This window comes from Trachurus trachurus, assembly GCF_905171665.1.
Source record: "Trachurus trachurus genome assembly, chromosome: 18".
In the NCBI taxonomy this organism is placed as follows: domain Eukaryota; kingdom Metazoa; phylum Chordata; class Actinopteri; order Carangiformes; family Carangidae; genus Trachurus; species Trachurus trachurus.
In genome coordinates, this window is record NC_139909.1 from 23,178,837 (window position 1) to 23,194,266 (window position 15,430).

General features: G+C 43.5%; 3 protein-coding genes across 3 annotated transcripts; 1 reads left to right on the plus strand and 2 right to left on the minus strand.

The window, feature by feature from the left end:
• The first annotated feature begins 2,884 nt into the window (after positions 1-2,884).
• LOC311001582 (prostaglandin D2 receptor 2-like) lies at positions 2,885-4,025 on the plus strand. Its single transcript, XM_083992667.1, has one exon. The coding sequence runs from the start codon at positions 2,891-2,893 to the stop codon at positions 3,941-3,943; it is 1,053 nt and encodes a 350-aa protein (XP_083848793.1). The 5' UTR covers positions 2,885-2,890; the 3' UTR covers positions 3,944-4,025.
• Positions 4,026-5,284: 1,259 nt separating this feature from the next.
• Positions 5,285-8,375, minus strand: LOC311001437 (G-protein coupled receptor 4). Its single transcript, XM_083992524.1, has 2 exons — positions 7,423-8,375; positions 5,285-6,483 (listed from the first exon to the last, which is right to left on the minus strand). The coding sequence occupies exons 1-2, from the start codon at positions 8,001-8,003 to the stop codon at positions 6,060-6,062; spliced, it is 1,005 nt and encodes a 334-aa protein (XP_083848650.1). The 5' UTR covers positions 8,004-8,375; the 3' UTR covers positions 5,285-6,059.
• Positions 8,376-10,175: 1,800 nt separating this feature from the next.
• ugt5g1 (UDP glucuronosyltransferase 5 family, polypeptide G1) lies at positions 10,176-14,790 on the minus strand. Its single transcript, XM_083992896.1, has 2 exons — positions 13,771-14,790; positions 10,176-12,065 (listed from the first exon to the last, which is right to left on the minus strand). Exon 2 carries the CDS (start codon positions 12,060-12,062, stop codon positions 10,476-10,478), a length of 1,587 nt encoding a protein of 528 aa, XP_083849022.1. The 5' UTR covers positions 12,063-12,065; positions 13,771-14,790; the 3' UTR covers positions 10,176-10,475.
• Between the last annotated feature and the right edge of the window lie 640 nt (positions 14,791-15,430).

A 15,430-nucleotide genomic window follows, 5' to 3' on the forward strand; every position in this document is an offset into this window, starting at 1 on the left:
TTCTAATTAAAGGGAAGTGTCAGTAGATTTCAGTGCAGACGTTGAACACAACACATAAAACATGTCATAGTATCACCACAGAGACCTGCACCCTCACAGTGAGATTGAGAAAAAATAATTAGACATACAGTTCTTGGTATTTGAAGAGAAATTGACCTTTGGGACTCTTGAAAGACACTGACTGGATTGTGACATGCTTACACTTTTGTTCTCTCCTTTAAAAACTTCTGCTTTGCTTGCTCTTCTTTTCCTGACATCTTGATGCTACTGTAAAGTGAAGTAAACCTTGCAGCGTTTAAAGGTCCAATGTTGTGTAAAATAAAATGTCCATGTGTTCTTTGATTCTAAAGTAGGTTTTGGTTGTATACTAATATTGAAACAATAATATTAACATGTGACCCGTCCATAGAGAAGTGCACGCAGCCTGTGTACAGAAAAAACAGCCGTTAGGACTTCTGTAACTTTGTACCTTTGTGATCTCACAGAAAAGCAACGACGGACTTAGCCATGCACCAAGCACTGCCTACTTTGCAGGATTTGGATTCTTTACGTAATTCCAAAGCCTGTTGACTAACTTGTGTGACTACAGTAAAAAAAAAAGCCTGAGAAATAAAAACTAGACTGAGATGGTTTTTGGTTGTTAAAACCGCAACTCTATCTTCCTCTGAATCAACAAACAAAAGAGAGATGTATTATCTTTGACCTTTAAATTATGCAGATGCAGATTAAGCAGAGCGCTGAACAGAGAGGGAGAATATATACATTTATATAAATACATACAGTATATAATACATTTCAGTCCCTGAGCAACAGTTTGCTTTCTTCAGCAGATCATACAGCCAGTATTTATAGATCTGGCTCTTTGAGGTCTCAACAAATAAGGTTGGTTGCTCTAAGCTGTTCTTCCTTTTGAGGTTTGTGACTTCCTATTACTCTTCTTATACGCCGGCGAGTCGAGCGCAGGGTATTGTGCCTAACAGTAACATAGCAAGACGCTGACCGGACTCAGACAGACTGGTAAGTAGGCTTTTTTTTGTGGGTTTAAGTGAGGTATAGTTTCAGTTGCAGACTCAGTATCTCTCTGTCATCCACACAAACCACAAGTCTCACCAGTCTCATTACAAACTAATTGATGGTGTTTAGACTGGCTGCACTTTGAGAAAAAATTTCCCTTGGAGCAGTGGTAGTTGAGTAGTAACCACAAATGGCTGGTCACTGATACATTGTCTGCGCAGGATCTTGTCTCGGGACATTTAAGTGTAACAGAACAATTTCAAAATGTTACTTCTGCCATTGTGTATGTGAAATTTACTGGCAAGCACTGGTACTTTGAGAAAGTGGAACAGTGTAAGATAGAATGACACTGGGTACTAATCTTGAGTAGAATCGTACAGAGGATGTGGGTGATTTTAAAGATAAAACTGGAGGACTTGACTTGTGAACACAATTATGGATTTTAAAGAAACTGTTCAACTGTGATAGCTGGCTGTTTCTGAACAGACAAATGCTTCAAATTCACGCATGACATCCACCATATGTACATTAAATTGTAAAAATATAGAAGAACATTTTGCTCCCCAAAGACACACACCCACTAACACCAGAAAATGCCAATGACTTCCAGTGCGACGACAAGAAAGTCGTCCTCCTCAGAGGAAACGGCGATATGATCAAGTGACATCGGGGCTCTGGTTTTCTAGAGGTGCTGAGTTCTCTTTGTCAGCTGAGCCTGTGTGGAAAAACATGTGTCATGTAAAAGTTTCAACCTTTGACTCAGAGATGTCGATTATTTGCTATGGCGTTGATTTACGTTATATACTGATGATTTATTGTATTTTATTTTGCAGTGATCAGCTGTTTCTGGTAAAATCATAGTTTGTACGCAGTATGAGTTGACTCTGATTTGGACAACCCATGAGAAATTTAGTAACATGTGTGCCATTGGTTTTTAGTTATTTGCCGATTCCCCATCCTATCCCCACTCCGTCAATTCCACATCTGTATCTAACTTCTTTGTACTGATCTATCAAGAATGAATACATGGTGGATTTTAAAAGTGCAAATTCAACAGAGTGTGTGCTGTAGCCTGCTGTCAGCTGTTAAAGTAACACCCTGATGTTTTCACACCTCTGCTTTCTGGTTCCTTTTTAGCTGTTAGTTTGTGTTGGTTGTGGTAATGTATATGTGTCTAGAAGAAATATTTTTGCATAATAAGAATAACCACATGCATTGGAGCACGTATTTGTCTATGTGATGAGGTTCATGAATTGTTGTTTAGATTTTCTGAAGATCAAAGTGTAAGTAAGCCGATATCATATATGCAGCATGTTCATATGCTTCAAAACATCTATCCAAATGAAAGTTTCAGAGTTATCCGTGGCTTCTCTGAGTTACAGGGGGTCTCGGCGTAGCAGTGCATGTCCATATAACGGTTGCAAATGGATACCAACTGTCTTCGTAACAAAAAGACACACCAAAAAACATCCAAATGTATGTAATGTCCGTCTTGTATTGAAGCCCTGAAATGCGAAATTGTCCCGAAAAAAATTAAATAGGTATTTGGATGTTTTTTGGTGTGTCTTTTTGTTACGAAGACAGTTGGTATCCATTTGCAACCGTTATATGGACATGCACTGCTACGCCGAGACCCCCTGTAACTCAGAGAAGCCACGGAGGACTCTGAAACTTCCTGCCCTTAGTCGACATGAGGGTGAGTAGATAATGAGTGAAATTTCAATTTTGGGTGAACTATCCCTTTAAGATACCTGTTCTGTTTCTTTTGACAGATCTCATCGGTGTGCAGTTAAGGATCCAGGCTACTCCCTTCAGGATGAACCAAACAGCAAATACCAGCCTTAACACAACAGCCCAGTCGGATGGTTTGAGCTCTATGAATTATTTTACCATCTCCCTCCATGGCCTGGTCTCCTCCATTGGCATCGTCGAGAACCTCCTCATCCTGGGGATAGTGGGCTTCCACGTCCGCCGCACTGTCATCAGCATCTGGATCCTGAACCTGGCGGCCTCCGACCTGCTGGCCACGGCCTCCCTGCCCTTCTTCACACTCTACATGGCGCGCGGCAACACCTGGACGCTGGGCCCCACCTTCTGCCGCATACACTCCTCCATCTTCTTTCTCAACATGTTCGTCAGCGCCTTCTTACTGGCGGCGATCTCCATGGACCGCTGCTTGGTGGTGCTGAGACCCGTTTGGGCCCAGAACCACAGAACCATCCGGCTAGTGCAGAGGGTTTGTGCGGTGATTTGGGTCATGGCTATGCTCTGCACTGTCCCCTTCTACATCTACCGTGACGCCATCCCCTATAAAGGAAAGATTCTGTGTTACTACAGTTACACTCGGGCCTTTCTCCCCAGTCCACCATACGACCTTGCAGCTCTAAAGAAGCAGCGTAAGGAGGGCTTGGCCTTTATGAAGCTCTTCTTAGCCTTCCTGATCCCACTGCTCATCATCATCCTCAGCTATTCGGCCGTGAACGCCACCTTGGTGCGTAGAAAGTGCCGGCGCTCCTTCCGTTTTGTCCGGCTCGTGGTGGCCGTGGTGGTGACCTTTGTGCTCTGCTGGGCTCCGTACCACTTCTTCATCATTGCAGAGATGATGTCTGCAAAAGATAGCTCTCTCCAGAAAACGGCAACCGCGGCCCTGCCGGTCTCGGCAACCATCGGATTCCTCAACAGCGTGATCAACCCAATCCTGTACGTGTTCAGCTGCCCCGACCTGTGCGGTAAGATCAGACATTCTCTGGGAGCGGTGATGGAGAGCGTCCTGGCGGAGGATCTGTTCGAGATGGCGCGGCGCCGCAGCACCATGCGCGGCTCCATCAGCAACGCTGAGTTTTCGATGAAGAGGAGAGGTTCGACTACAACTGTGAGCCTGAGAGAGGATCAGGTGAAGGATGAAAGTACTGAAAAATGTACTAATTAATGAACAAAAACCACAGTTCTCTAACTCTCCCCATGAATTTGAATTTGAAGTTGATGTTGATGCTTTTATGTGCCTTATGTGCCTGATGTCCTGTAATTTCCAGCAGAACAGATAAGACTCATTTCATACTTAACTATCTGCTGCTGCTTCCATGCTGGCTATTTTTTGAGTTGATACTCTGAAACTTTCTCAATGCATCACACAGATGTTTCAAATTAAAAGCCCTCCAGGGGCCCACATGGGATAATCACTCATGTTGTTTGTAGCAGACTTTTAATTTGAAACATCGGTAAGAGTTTTTAAAGGTCCCATATCTAAGATTTTACTTGTGTTGACAAATTACCACAAACTGTGTGGGTTTAAGAACCATTGCAGTGTATTTTTACTCATCCCTGAGGTGTCTCTTTGAAGCGCTAGTGGCAACAGATCATGGCCCGGAGTGTGACTGTTTTGTGGTGACATTGCAAAGTAGTTCACAAGTTAAAGTGCTGACGGCTCATTTTAAGGCTCAGACTGTGCGCATTTCTCTGTAAACTGAGGCCCAAGTATGTATATAGAACTGAGAGCTACTTTATAGTAAAAAAAAAAAAGATGTGAAAATGTTATTATAATATGGGATTTTTAAGTGTCATTTATGCTGAACACATGCATACACAAAACACAAGTTTGGAATAAGTACTGTATAAGCAAATTTCTACATTTTCTCTCAGCGTTGACCCGTGAGTGTTTGTGCTGGCCACACCCTCCAGCCATCATTTTAGAATTCATTGCAATTCATGTTTGATTAGCTTTTAGAAAAAGAAAAGAAAGATTACTAAATATTTGAGGATTGAATCAGAATTACCTGGGAGAGTGAACTAGTGAAGTGAACTAAAAACTCACAGCAGGTTTGTGCTCATAACGCTGCTCTCAAACAAATTGCTGACAGGAAACCAAACATGTACAGTATTCTCTTTTTCTTCCGTTCTTTTTTAACCTGTTTAATTGATGTGTAGATTAAGATCTTGCCCATTTTGAAAAGCCTGAGCTGTGAGTCACATGCATGTGGTCTCTCACCAGATGTTATCAGCAGCTGTGGGAACTGCAGCGAATGCCTATTCATATGTTCATGAATAGTTTTGCATTGTACATCTTCGTTGGTGTTCCTAATCCTTTCATAGTCTTTATTCCGATACTATGAGGTAGCATTGTGTAACATCAATAAAACGATAAGATAAATACAAGTAACACCCTGGTATTGCAGTGTGACACTTTACTCACAGTTAGAGAAAGAGAGAGTCATGCTTATGTTCCGGTGTGATTCACACCAGCTGTTTCATTCCAGTAAAGAAGTCATTGGGTATGTTTTTTTTTTTATTTCATTCTGTTGTAAAAAATAACGGTAAAAAAATAAAATAAAAAAAACATCAAGAGCAGTTTCTATTCAGTCAAAAACACAACTAAATGTGTTTACTTCAAAGGCACTGTAGGTGTTGGTCATTGAAAATGTTTCCATTCTTTATGACGTATGAAACAGTAACCTGCCATATCTGTACAGGTGCATCTGAATAAATTAGAATATTATTGAAAAGTATATGTCAATGTTTCAATTCAAAAAGTGAAACTAATGCAATATATAGATCCATTACACACAGAATGAAACATTTAATGTCTTTATTTATTTAATTTATTTTACTTGTAATGATTATGGCTTACATTTAATGAAGACCAAAAATACAATATCTTAAAAAATCTGAATATTACAAAAGACAAATTTTAAAAAAGCATTTTTGATATGGAAATGTTGGCCTTCTGTAAAGTATCTCCATCGATATGCACTCAATACTTGGTTGGGGCTATTGAAGTACTGGAAATGGAAATTCCCATGATATTCTAATTCATTGAGATGCATGTGTAGTTAATTCTTAAGTATTGGGGTTATTGGAAGTAATGTTTCACCTTTCAACTGCTGTCCTTCACACAAATGTTTGTTTTCATCAGCTCCTGCATCAGTGGTTAGACAATTACAAAGGATAGTATTCTTTGGAAACAAATTCACGTAGACACTGCACAGGTGCAGTACACATCAATGTCCACCAGGTGAGGCAATTGTTTCAAGTCTGTGGTTAATCCCAATTTATATAGTCAGAAGGTTATTGTGTCCAGTTTCACTCCCCCCCTGTGTGTCTGTATGAGCTCTGGTGCTGAAGCTCATCTTTTTACGGGCGCTCTGCCCCCCTCCCAAACAGGGCAGGGACCTCTGCAGCTCTAGCCGAGCATCGGGGCACAGGAAGATGTAGAAGAGGGGGTCCAGCAGAGTGTTGAGGCTGGTGAGGCCGTAGCACAGGCGGTATACGAGAAAAATGGAGCGTTCGAAGCCGCAGGGCTCGTCGGTCAGCAGCAGAGACACAAACCTGTACCCGCCCACCAGGTGGTAGGGCCCGAAGACCGCGATGAAGTTGACGGTGATGACGACGAGGATCCCCACGATTTTGTGGCGTTCGTGGTCAGACAGGGAGGGAGATCTGCGGAGCGTCACCCCTATGTGGGCTGAAGTGTAGCTGAGGGAGGAAGCAGAAATGCAAGATGAGAACGTAGACAGCACATCAGAATTCAGACAGTGACAGCAAGTCCCTTAAAGACAGGAAACTCTGAGGTTTTCTTGTCAGCTGAAAAAAACAGACTCAGTCACACAAGGACCTCTTTGATGATCCCTGAACTACATTCACCTTTTTGAGTTCATGCTACAGTTTGAAAGAGACAGAGGAAGAGGAATATTGCTATTTTCTTATTGTGAATGCTGAAATTCAGCATTGTTTCAACAATTTCTGCAGCTCATTCAGCAATGGTGTTCAGCTGCTTTCAGCATTCACACGCATTTCCATTCTTGGAAATGCTTTTTCTAGTTCAACCTGATGTTCCAAAAATTAGACAGTTGATGATATAGAAAGACATTCTTGGAAATAGTCTCTTAATTATATAACCTTTACATGAACAGGCCTTAAAGGGATAGTAGCATTTTTTAAAAGTGGGGTTGTATGATCTACAAATAGTCCCTAAGTACTTTAATTGCAGTAGAAGACTCTCTGCACTCCTCCTGTTAGCAACGCCAGCCCATAGCCCTGCCCAGAGACTTATAACTTACAGTGTTGTGAACAGACCCAAAGAAACTGCCTATTTTCGCGGCCTAAAAGAGGTTTTACCTGAAAAAAAAATACACAGTTCTATTGTTTGCTATAATACATTTTTTTCCAACCCCTCAAAGTGCAGGAAAAACACAGTTTTTATTTGGACCTAACCAACTCACGTATCCCTCCACCCAGGGTTAGCGCCCGCCGATCAGCAGTTGCTAACGGGAGGAGTGCAGAGAGTCTTCTACTGCAATTAAAGTACTATTTGTAGATCATACAACCCCACTTTTAAAAAAAATGCTACTATCCCTTTAAGACTCAATATTATATTGGAGGAGCATCCTCACTGGGAGTTTGGGGTTAACTCACCCTAGTATGGAACATGGCAGCATAAAACCAAGCACTACGGTGGTGATCTTAAAGTGGGCGTATCTGGGACTGACGGGGTACTGCTCCAGGCACAGCAGTCTGTCAGAGTCAAACACTGATGGCAGCAGCCCGCTCAAACAGAACAGGAAGGTGAGGGTCCAGACCGCTACACCCAACACCGCTGCCACCCTGACGGTCCGCACCCTGCGGCTGCTCAGCGGGTACACGATGGCCAGGCAGCGGTCCAGCGCTATCAGGCAAAGGAACATGACGCTGGCGTAAACGTTGACATAAAACACGTAGCCGACCAGCTCGCAGGTCAGCTGACCGTAGGGCCAGCGGTGTCCGCCCTGCAGGTAAAGGATCCACAGTGGGAGGGTGAGCAGCTGCAGGAGGTCTGACAGCAGCAGGTTGAAGATGAAGACCAGCTGGCAGCCTCCCCCGCCTGAACGGCCTAGATGGTACAGTCCCCAGAGAGACAGCAGGTTGCTGGGGAGACCCAAAGAGAAGATCACGCCATAAATACAGGTTAGGCCGAACGCGTCCGTGTCCAAGGGGAGGTTGCAGCTGTCATTGGACATGTCTCTGCCGGTCAAACACCAGACATGGGGGACCAGAGGAGATCTGGATTGGATTCACTCTCGCCGGTTGATGATTGGGTGTAGAAATACCCATTCATTTACTCAAAGCAAATGAAAAGATAAAAAGTCCAGCTCCTCTACTTTTCACTTGTCCATTGTGTAATATTCAGAATTTCATTCTCATGTGCAACAGGTCCACCCCAGGTTTTGTGCTGTCGGTCGACCAAGTTGCAAAGCATCCAGGATCCATCAGGAGAAACTCCTGAAAGTAGACCACATGTGCATTCTCAGATGGTTTACTATCAGCAGACGAATTAAACCATTAACACAATCTAAACATCTTCTCTCACTCACCTCTCTGAGCCGTGAGACCCGACTTTGTTCCACTGAAGGTCGCAGCTCCGGTCTGCAGCTTAGTGACCTGCGCTCAAGAAAATGTTGGGAACACGTTGTCTCGCCAAAGCCTTGTCTATTCTGTGATCGTTTCCTCCACAGGAAACCCACTTCTTCAGCTTTACAGGCCACATCCTGAGGCAGGAGAACGCCTTTCTACCGCAGAACAAAAACATACACTCTCGCCTTCTCTTAGTCCAGTAGTAGGGAGGATGATTGAGGTGGACAGAGGCTGAGAGGGGGAGGAACTACTGTAATAAACGGTGGCCACTAATGCCCTTTAGATTGCCGTTGGCTCTGTGCCATCAAACACATTAACCCCTCTTTGTATGCTGCCTTGGAACATGCTTTTCAACACATTTGAATATTTCTGATATGCAAGTGTGCAGGAATTTCATTTTGCAGCTTTATGTGTGTTTTGAAACTAAACACACATAAACATGTATCTGCTTATCTTCTATGCAGTATGTAGTATCTTTCAAGGAAACAGAAGTCTGTTTATGTGATCATACTATGGGCTATCACAAACTAAGTTTCCTCTAAGTAAACCCATTAAGTGTATTTGTGTTACTGTTTGCGTGTGTGTGTGTGTGTGTACGTAGGTCATGGTTAAGGTTGTGGTAGACTTAGGCTCGAGAGAATGAGTGCAAGCGCATGCAATGCCCTTCTAAGGGGCAAAACCAAGAAGTTGTGTGTGTGTGTGTGTGTGTGTGTGTGTGTGTGTGTGTGTGTGTGTGTGTGTGTGTGTGTGTGTGTGCACATATCTGATTTGCGAAAGAGGGTCGATTGGCAGATGAGATTAGAACCACAGAAAGTAAGAAGGAGAGCATAAACAACCCTGTAGTGCAATAAAAGCAAATGCAGAAGTTAGAAAACATGACAGATAAAAACAGAATATGTTCACTCCCCAAAACTAATTTAATTAATGGTTTAGATGGTGAACATTTATTAAATCTGTCCAGGATTAATTTTTCTCAGGCACATGGAGAAAAACATTAAACACAATTGAAATTGTGTGGCTGAAGAATGGGCATGTTGAGACAATGGGTGTTAGTCAGTATTTTTACCACATGGTTTCAAAGGGAGGAGGGTCTAATCACTCACTTTGTTTCCTTTGAATGTCACTGATCTGTGATTTATTGTACAACCCACTATTAAGCTCAGCAGCCCCCGGAGACATTACCAGCACCCTATGCTCGCCAGAACTCTGCATAAAGGTCTCTTGTGTAGATCGATGCAAGGAGACACAAATCAGCTGTGCCCTGTGCAGACAGCAGAGCTGCTGCAGAGGGAAGTGTTCCTGGAGAAGGTCCCAGTAGAAAGGCAGCATGATAAGTTGTTCCTGCAGCAGGCTGGCTGCACAATGCAGGAAGTCCTCTGTTCTCTGCAGGAATTGGCCATGAAAGACAGAGTTGTACATAGAGTAAGTATGCACATGGAGAGATGTGAATTACTGCCATTTGACCTTCAGAATTGACCCTTTGTAATGTACAATACTAACAGGGTTAGTACAAACAGGGTCTAATCTTTAAAGACTAAACTCTGAGTCTGGGTGCCACTACAGAGTCATGCAAAATGGAGATCATGCAGGAAACTGCAGTGAGAAAGGCTGACAACCTCACTGATGCAACTACAACATGAAGACAAAGTCCTACTGATTCACCTGTCAATCAAACAGAAAAGTAACTACAATGAAGTAACTACAATTGCAGCAATACATTTTGCATCATTACCATAAGACTTCATCTGAAGTAACAACACAGTCACTACCTCTTTATTTTACCAAACCTCTTTATTTGTAGCAGCTGCAAGGAACAGTTGTTTTTGACCTTGTGACTCTCATCATGGCAATACATACATGTACAGTATACATACATACAAATAAAGTGCGGATGAGTGTGTTTGCATCTGAGATAACATTTCTAATCAATTCACAGTTTAAAACATGAGGCAGAAATGTGTACAAAGTGGAGCAAAGTGTCAGCTGCTCTTTAGCTCATATGCTTGAGTGGTAATTGTTACGGTTACTGAACTGAAAAATACCATGCAGTCACTTGGCATGGGTTATGTTCGTGTCCGTTACTCTGCTTTCATCTTTCTCCTGAACCTCCGGCAGCAGAGGATCCGACAGACCCAGACTGAAAAGTAGACAAAGGCTCCAATGATGGACGTGATTAAAAGAGCCACATCCAGGCAGAAGTAGGAGTACCAGGGCAGGCTGAAACCTGCTGCCTGCAGATGGGCTGCTCCTTTGTTCCTGATGACATACTCAATCCAGAAGATGGCGGTGTCCATGGGAGATATCGGTTTGTCGTGGTGTAGCCGGGAGAGGTGCTGGATGTTGTCCTTGTATGAGGGATTACCCAGGATGTCCCTCAGAGCCTCAAGAAAGTCTTGCTTGGTAACTGACTTGGCCTCCACTATCTGCGCTGCCCCGCGCACCTTCAGCCGGTGTAGGTTATCAAACTGGTCAAAGAGGAGCGGCACGCCCAGAACGGGAACGCCGTGGTAGATGGCCTCGTACATTCCATTGGTGCCTCCGTGAGCCACAAAGGCGCGGGTCTTTGGGTGTCCCAGAATGTCGTTCTGAGGCAGCCACTTTACCAGCAGGGTGTTGTTCCCAACGGATGCCGGCCTCTCGCCCATAAACCTCCACACCACCTTCTGAGGGAGTTCGGCAAAAGCAGCGGCGATGGCCTCCGTGGTGTCACGAGGCAGCGCTGACACAAATGTCCCCAGGGACATGACCACCACCCCGTGCTCCCCGGAGCTCTGCATGAAGGCCTCGAGCTCCGAAGAAAGGGGGTTGGCCTTCTTGCACTGGAACCCTCCTATGTAGACCACGTTGGGCATCGTGGGACGGGGGAACTCGAACACAAAATCTGACCTCACGAGCCAGATGTCGGCTGCGTACTCCAAAGACAGCAAGTCCGTTCCAGGAGGGAAGTGGCGCTGGATGAGATCTGAGTATGTGGGGTTAATGACATAGTACTGTTCTGCAAGACTGTAAAAATAGTGCAACATATTCTTGATCCTCTCTGGAAAATCCATCCGATCAGAAAGTTCAGTTCCAGGTACAGGGACGTAAGAGACAGGAGAAGGAGCTATGGTGAAATGGCTCTCCCCGGTATTAATCCAGCGCACATTGAAAACCATCGGCAGCTTGAGGTAACCACCCAGAAGCACTCCTAGAGTCAGAGCAGGATCTGTTAACATCAAGTCAAACTCAGCGTCCTGAAGCTTCTTCATAAAAACAGGGTCATCCAACATCGTAGCGGCTGATCTGGCGAGGATATCGTGGCCCTTCGCCAACATGGATGTGATCAAGTGTCGTTGGCAGAAGCTGCGTGTAAACGTCAGCGACTTGCGGCACTCCATCACGTTCTGAAGCATTTTATTGTAATAGTCCTTGTCTGACTCGTCCTCCAGCATGCTCACGTTGACAGACGTATAAATGGGAGACTTGTAAGGAATGTACCAGCTCTTGGCCGAACGCAGCACAGTGATCTCATGGCCTCTTGAGTGCAGCTGTCGGAGGATCACCTCCATATTGATCCAGTGGCTTCCGTCAACAGGCACAACCAGAATCCTGCTGCCGCCGCAACAAGAGGGTTGAAGCAGCAGGAGGCAGAGCCCTGCCAGGAGTGCTGGGATAATGCTGGACATGACCTGAGAGAAACAATAGATAGAAGTCATTACTTCCTACTTAAAACCAATAATATTTCACCTGAATGGGTAGCTTGTAATGCCAGAGAAATGGCTTGTAATGTTTTTTTTCTGGGCAAATTGAATCGTAGGCAACTGGACTTGTATTTGTCTGGGAAGACGTTTTGCCTCTTATCCAAGGTGCTTCATCAGTTCGTATGCAACAAGTCTCACTAGTCTGCACTAGCTAGACAAAGACAGTGGAGTAAGACCTGGGTATTTAACCTCTGTGGGAGTGATCACCAGAGTACCTGTGGGTGTGTTTACAAATGGTACTGGTTTCACTTGCCCATTGTTGGGGTCCCGTGACACTTGGGGAACAATAGTCAGGTGAAACCCTGGTGAACGACGATCGTTGAGAGTCGTTAGAGGTTGAGTTGTTTATGAAAGGGCAGCATTGTAGATGGGAGATACAGTAGGTGGTGTCTCAGACCTCCTCCTCTTGTAATGTGTGTACCCTGGTGGCCTGAGGAGGTATTGCACACAGGCTGACAAATCATTTGCAAAAAATGTACCACTGTGGGTATAAACAAGCATATCATAATTAAGATAAAAAAGAGCTATGAGGAGATTTCATACAGCTACGGGTTCATGATGTGCACCACCATCATTTGTTTTACATTTTCATGAGGGCAAAACGTGACGCAACACCTCTGCGACATCTTTGTGCTGTGCGATAATACCTAAGATATGGTTCAGTCAGAGTACAGTGTTTGACAGGGGCAGAGATCAGAGGGTGAACTGTGAAAATCAGGCATGACATGACGTTTACCACTATTCATTTTCTATCAGATGCAAGCAAAGTGCTTTGCATAGGGGAAAAGGGAAGGGCCCTATGAGAAATGTTAAGTTATGCAAATGTGGAAATGAACTAAATCAGCCTCCCTACACCACAGTGACTTGCAGAAATGCAAAACTGAAAATGAGAAAGAGATGCAGAGGTGTCTCAAGAAGTTCAGACTTCACCGACAAGTATGTGGTCGGTGGAGGAGCAGATCAGCACTGAGCAATACACAGCGAAATGACAGCTGTGTAAATGTAAACAAGCAAGTGTGATGCCACACTATTTATTTGCTCCTGCTTCCAGAGATGTGACCATTAGAAGTATTTTCTCACACTTTTTCGACTTGTGAGTTATTTTTTAAATAACCAGGTCAAAAATGATCTACTTACATTAAACGATGCAAAACATATATTTATTTACAGATAAATAGAACAGCCCACAGATAAACAGAACAGCCCACAGATAAATAGAACAGCAGACAGAATGCCTGGTATTTACATGGTATTGCACCCAAAGTGACATGAGTAACTGGAACATTTAACACATTTATGGACACTATACTCGCATGACTTGCACTGAATGGAGTTAGCCAGGGTTGCATAGTCTGGACAGTAGTGCTGGTAGCTAGTCTCAAGCAGACTGGCCACCATGTACGTCAATCAAGTGGGAAATGCCATAGGGAGGATAGATTCATTCATTCATTTTCTAAGCCGCTTATTCCTAATTAGGGATGATAGACTAAAAATGATGTGGTCTACTGGTTGATTGACTGACATATTGGACACCCCTGTTCTAGAACATATGAGAATATTTCACTTGATACAGTACATGTTAAAGCCACTGAAATCAAACTGCTCGGTTAGTTAAGTTAAGCAAACATCTCACCTGGTTCTTGTTGTATTAAAATCCCAAAGTCTGTCTGGAGCTCCAGGTCTTGAGTGAGCCGGGACACTATGTGGTAGCTGTGTTTTTACACAGCTTAACTTTTACACACATGGGGCCCACTCAACTGGGGCAAAGTCCAGCATGGGGATTATAACCTTCAAGGGTCGAAAGTGTTGCTAAGGCAAAGTTTGATAATGGGAGTGTTACGGTGATGATGTTAGAGTGCGTTATCGGTCCTGCTTTTTTTTTCTGTCTCTGTTGGGTAAAGTCTTTTCAGCCTTTTCTGTCTCATTCACGTGTACAAGCATGTAATAGAATCAGTATGAGATAAAGTTATCAGATGGAGTTGAATGGTTGTTTTCAATGACTGGGTCAGGTTTTTTTCTTCAACCCTGTCTTGGCTGCTGCTTTTAAATTCCTACATGATTGCTCATATGCAACTTCCATGCACCTTCTTCCCAAACTCTGGAGTCAGAGTACAGAAATGCAGTTGATTCATCTGAGATCGATGAGGAAACTCTCAGGAAGAATAAGGGGAGAATTCGGGGGAGGGTCAGACGGGAGTGGCAGAGAACGAGGGAAGAAGGAAGCAGCGAGGTCAGACAGCGGAGGGAAAATAAAGTGAGCTTTACAATAACAGCACAAGTCACTGTTCAACAGTCATATCAGTGGACTGCACCCTTCCCCTCCTCTCCTCTGCCTCCGTGGAGTTATGTAAACCTGAGCCTGTGAACAAAAGTCAGCCTGAGGTAACAGCAGAGTGCAGAGATGAGGACATGCAGCTTGTGGCTTTCATGGCTTTGGTGAATCCACAGTGTTAACCACAGTGGCACAGCTCTGAAAAAGTCATCTGGAGTCAACTGAGAGTTTCATGGCTCTCTCCGTTGCTTAATAGCCTAACAGCAGCTCAGTAAATCTGAGCAAAGAGCATGTTTCAGATCAGTCTTACCTACTGTAATGGTTTTGAAGATTACTTTCATAAAGTCTTCAAAGCAGCAATCTTATCAAAAGCAAAAAATAAAACGCTTTAATAAGCTTTGTGTCATTGCTACATAGGTACAGAGTGGAGCAATAACCTAGCAAGAGCTGCTGAAGATCACATGATTAGTCATGTGTGGGGTCATAGCAGGAGCAGCCAATCAGATTTTACCCACAGTGCGTCCTACCCACAAATATATCTTAAAAACTGAAATCATACATTTTCTCTTTGAGTATTTCCAATGATATAAAAATTATTACAAACTGTATAAACTTAAGTCAAGTCAAGTCAAGTCAATTTTATTTGTATAGCCCGTTTTTACATCCTCTGTCCTTAGACCCTTAACTTTTATTATAATAATCAAAGGACATTAAAAAAAAGATGAACATGAGTTAGTGGGACGTGTGCTGCAACGAGATTGATCTAGGGCCTTGACCAAAAAGTTTATCAAAAACGGAACTTAAAATTTTTTTTTTTTTTAAATCAAAAACGGAACTGCAGCTGGTGAGATAAAATTATTACATCATAGTAGTCAAAGAAGTTATGTGAAAGATTGTATTCAATTAAGTCAATCATCTGTTTGTTAAAGGTGCCATACACTTATCCTGTGTTTTATATCACTGATTCTTGAGAGTCGGGACAAAACATGTCCCACACAGAAACGTCTCATTTATATCAAAA

What these genes read in the sequence shown, in the direction of transcription:
- LOC311001437 (XM_083992524.1), bottom strand. Translation starts at nt 8,003, where the DNA reads ATGTCCAATGACAGCTGCAACCTCCCCTTGGACACGGACGCGTTCGGC. An exon ending in CTGCCATGTTCCATACTAGG is followed by an intron (nt 6,484 to 7,422) that starts GTGAGTTAACCC and finishes TTCCTCCCTCAG; the next exon opens with CTACACTTCAGCCCACATAG.
- LOC311001582 (XM_083992667.1), top strand. Translation starts at nt 2,891, where the DNA reads ATGAATTATTTTACCATCTCCCTCCATGGCCTGGTCTCCTCCATTGGC.
- ugt5g1 (XM_083992896.1), bottom strand. Translation starts at nt 12,062, where the DNA reads ATGTCCAGCATTATCCCAGCACTCCTGGCAGGGCTCTGCCTCCTGCTG.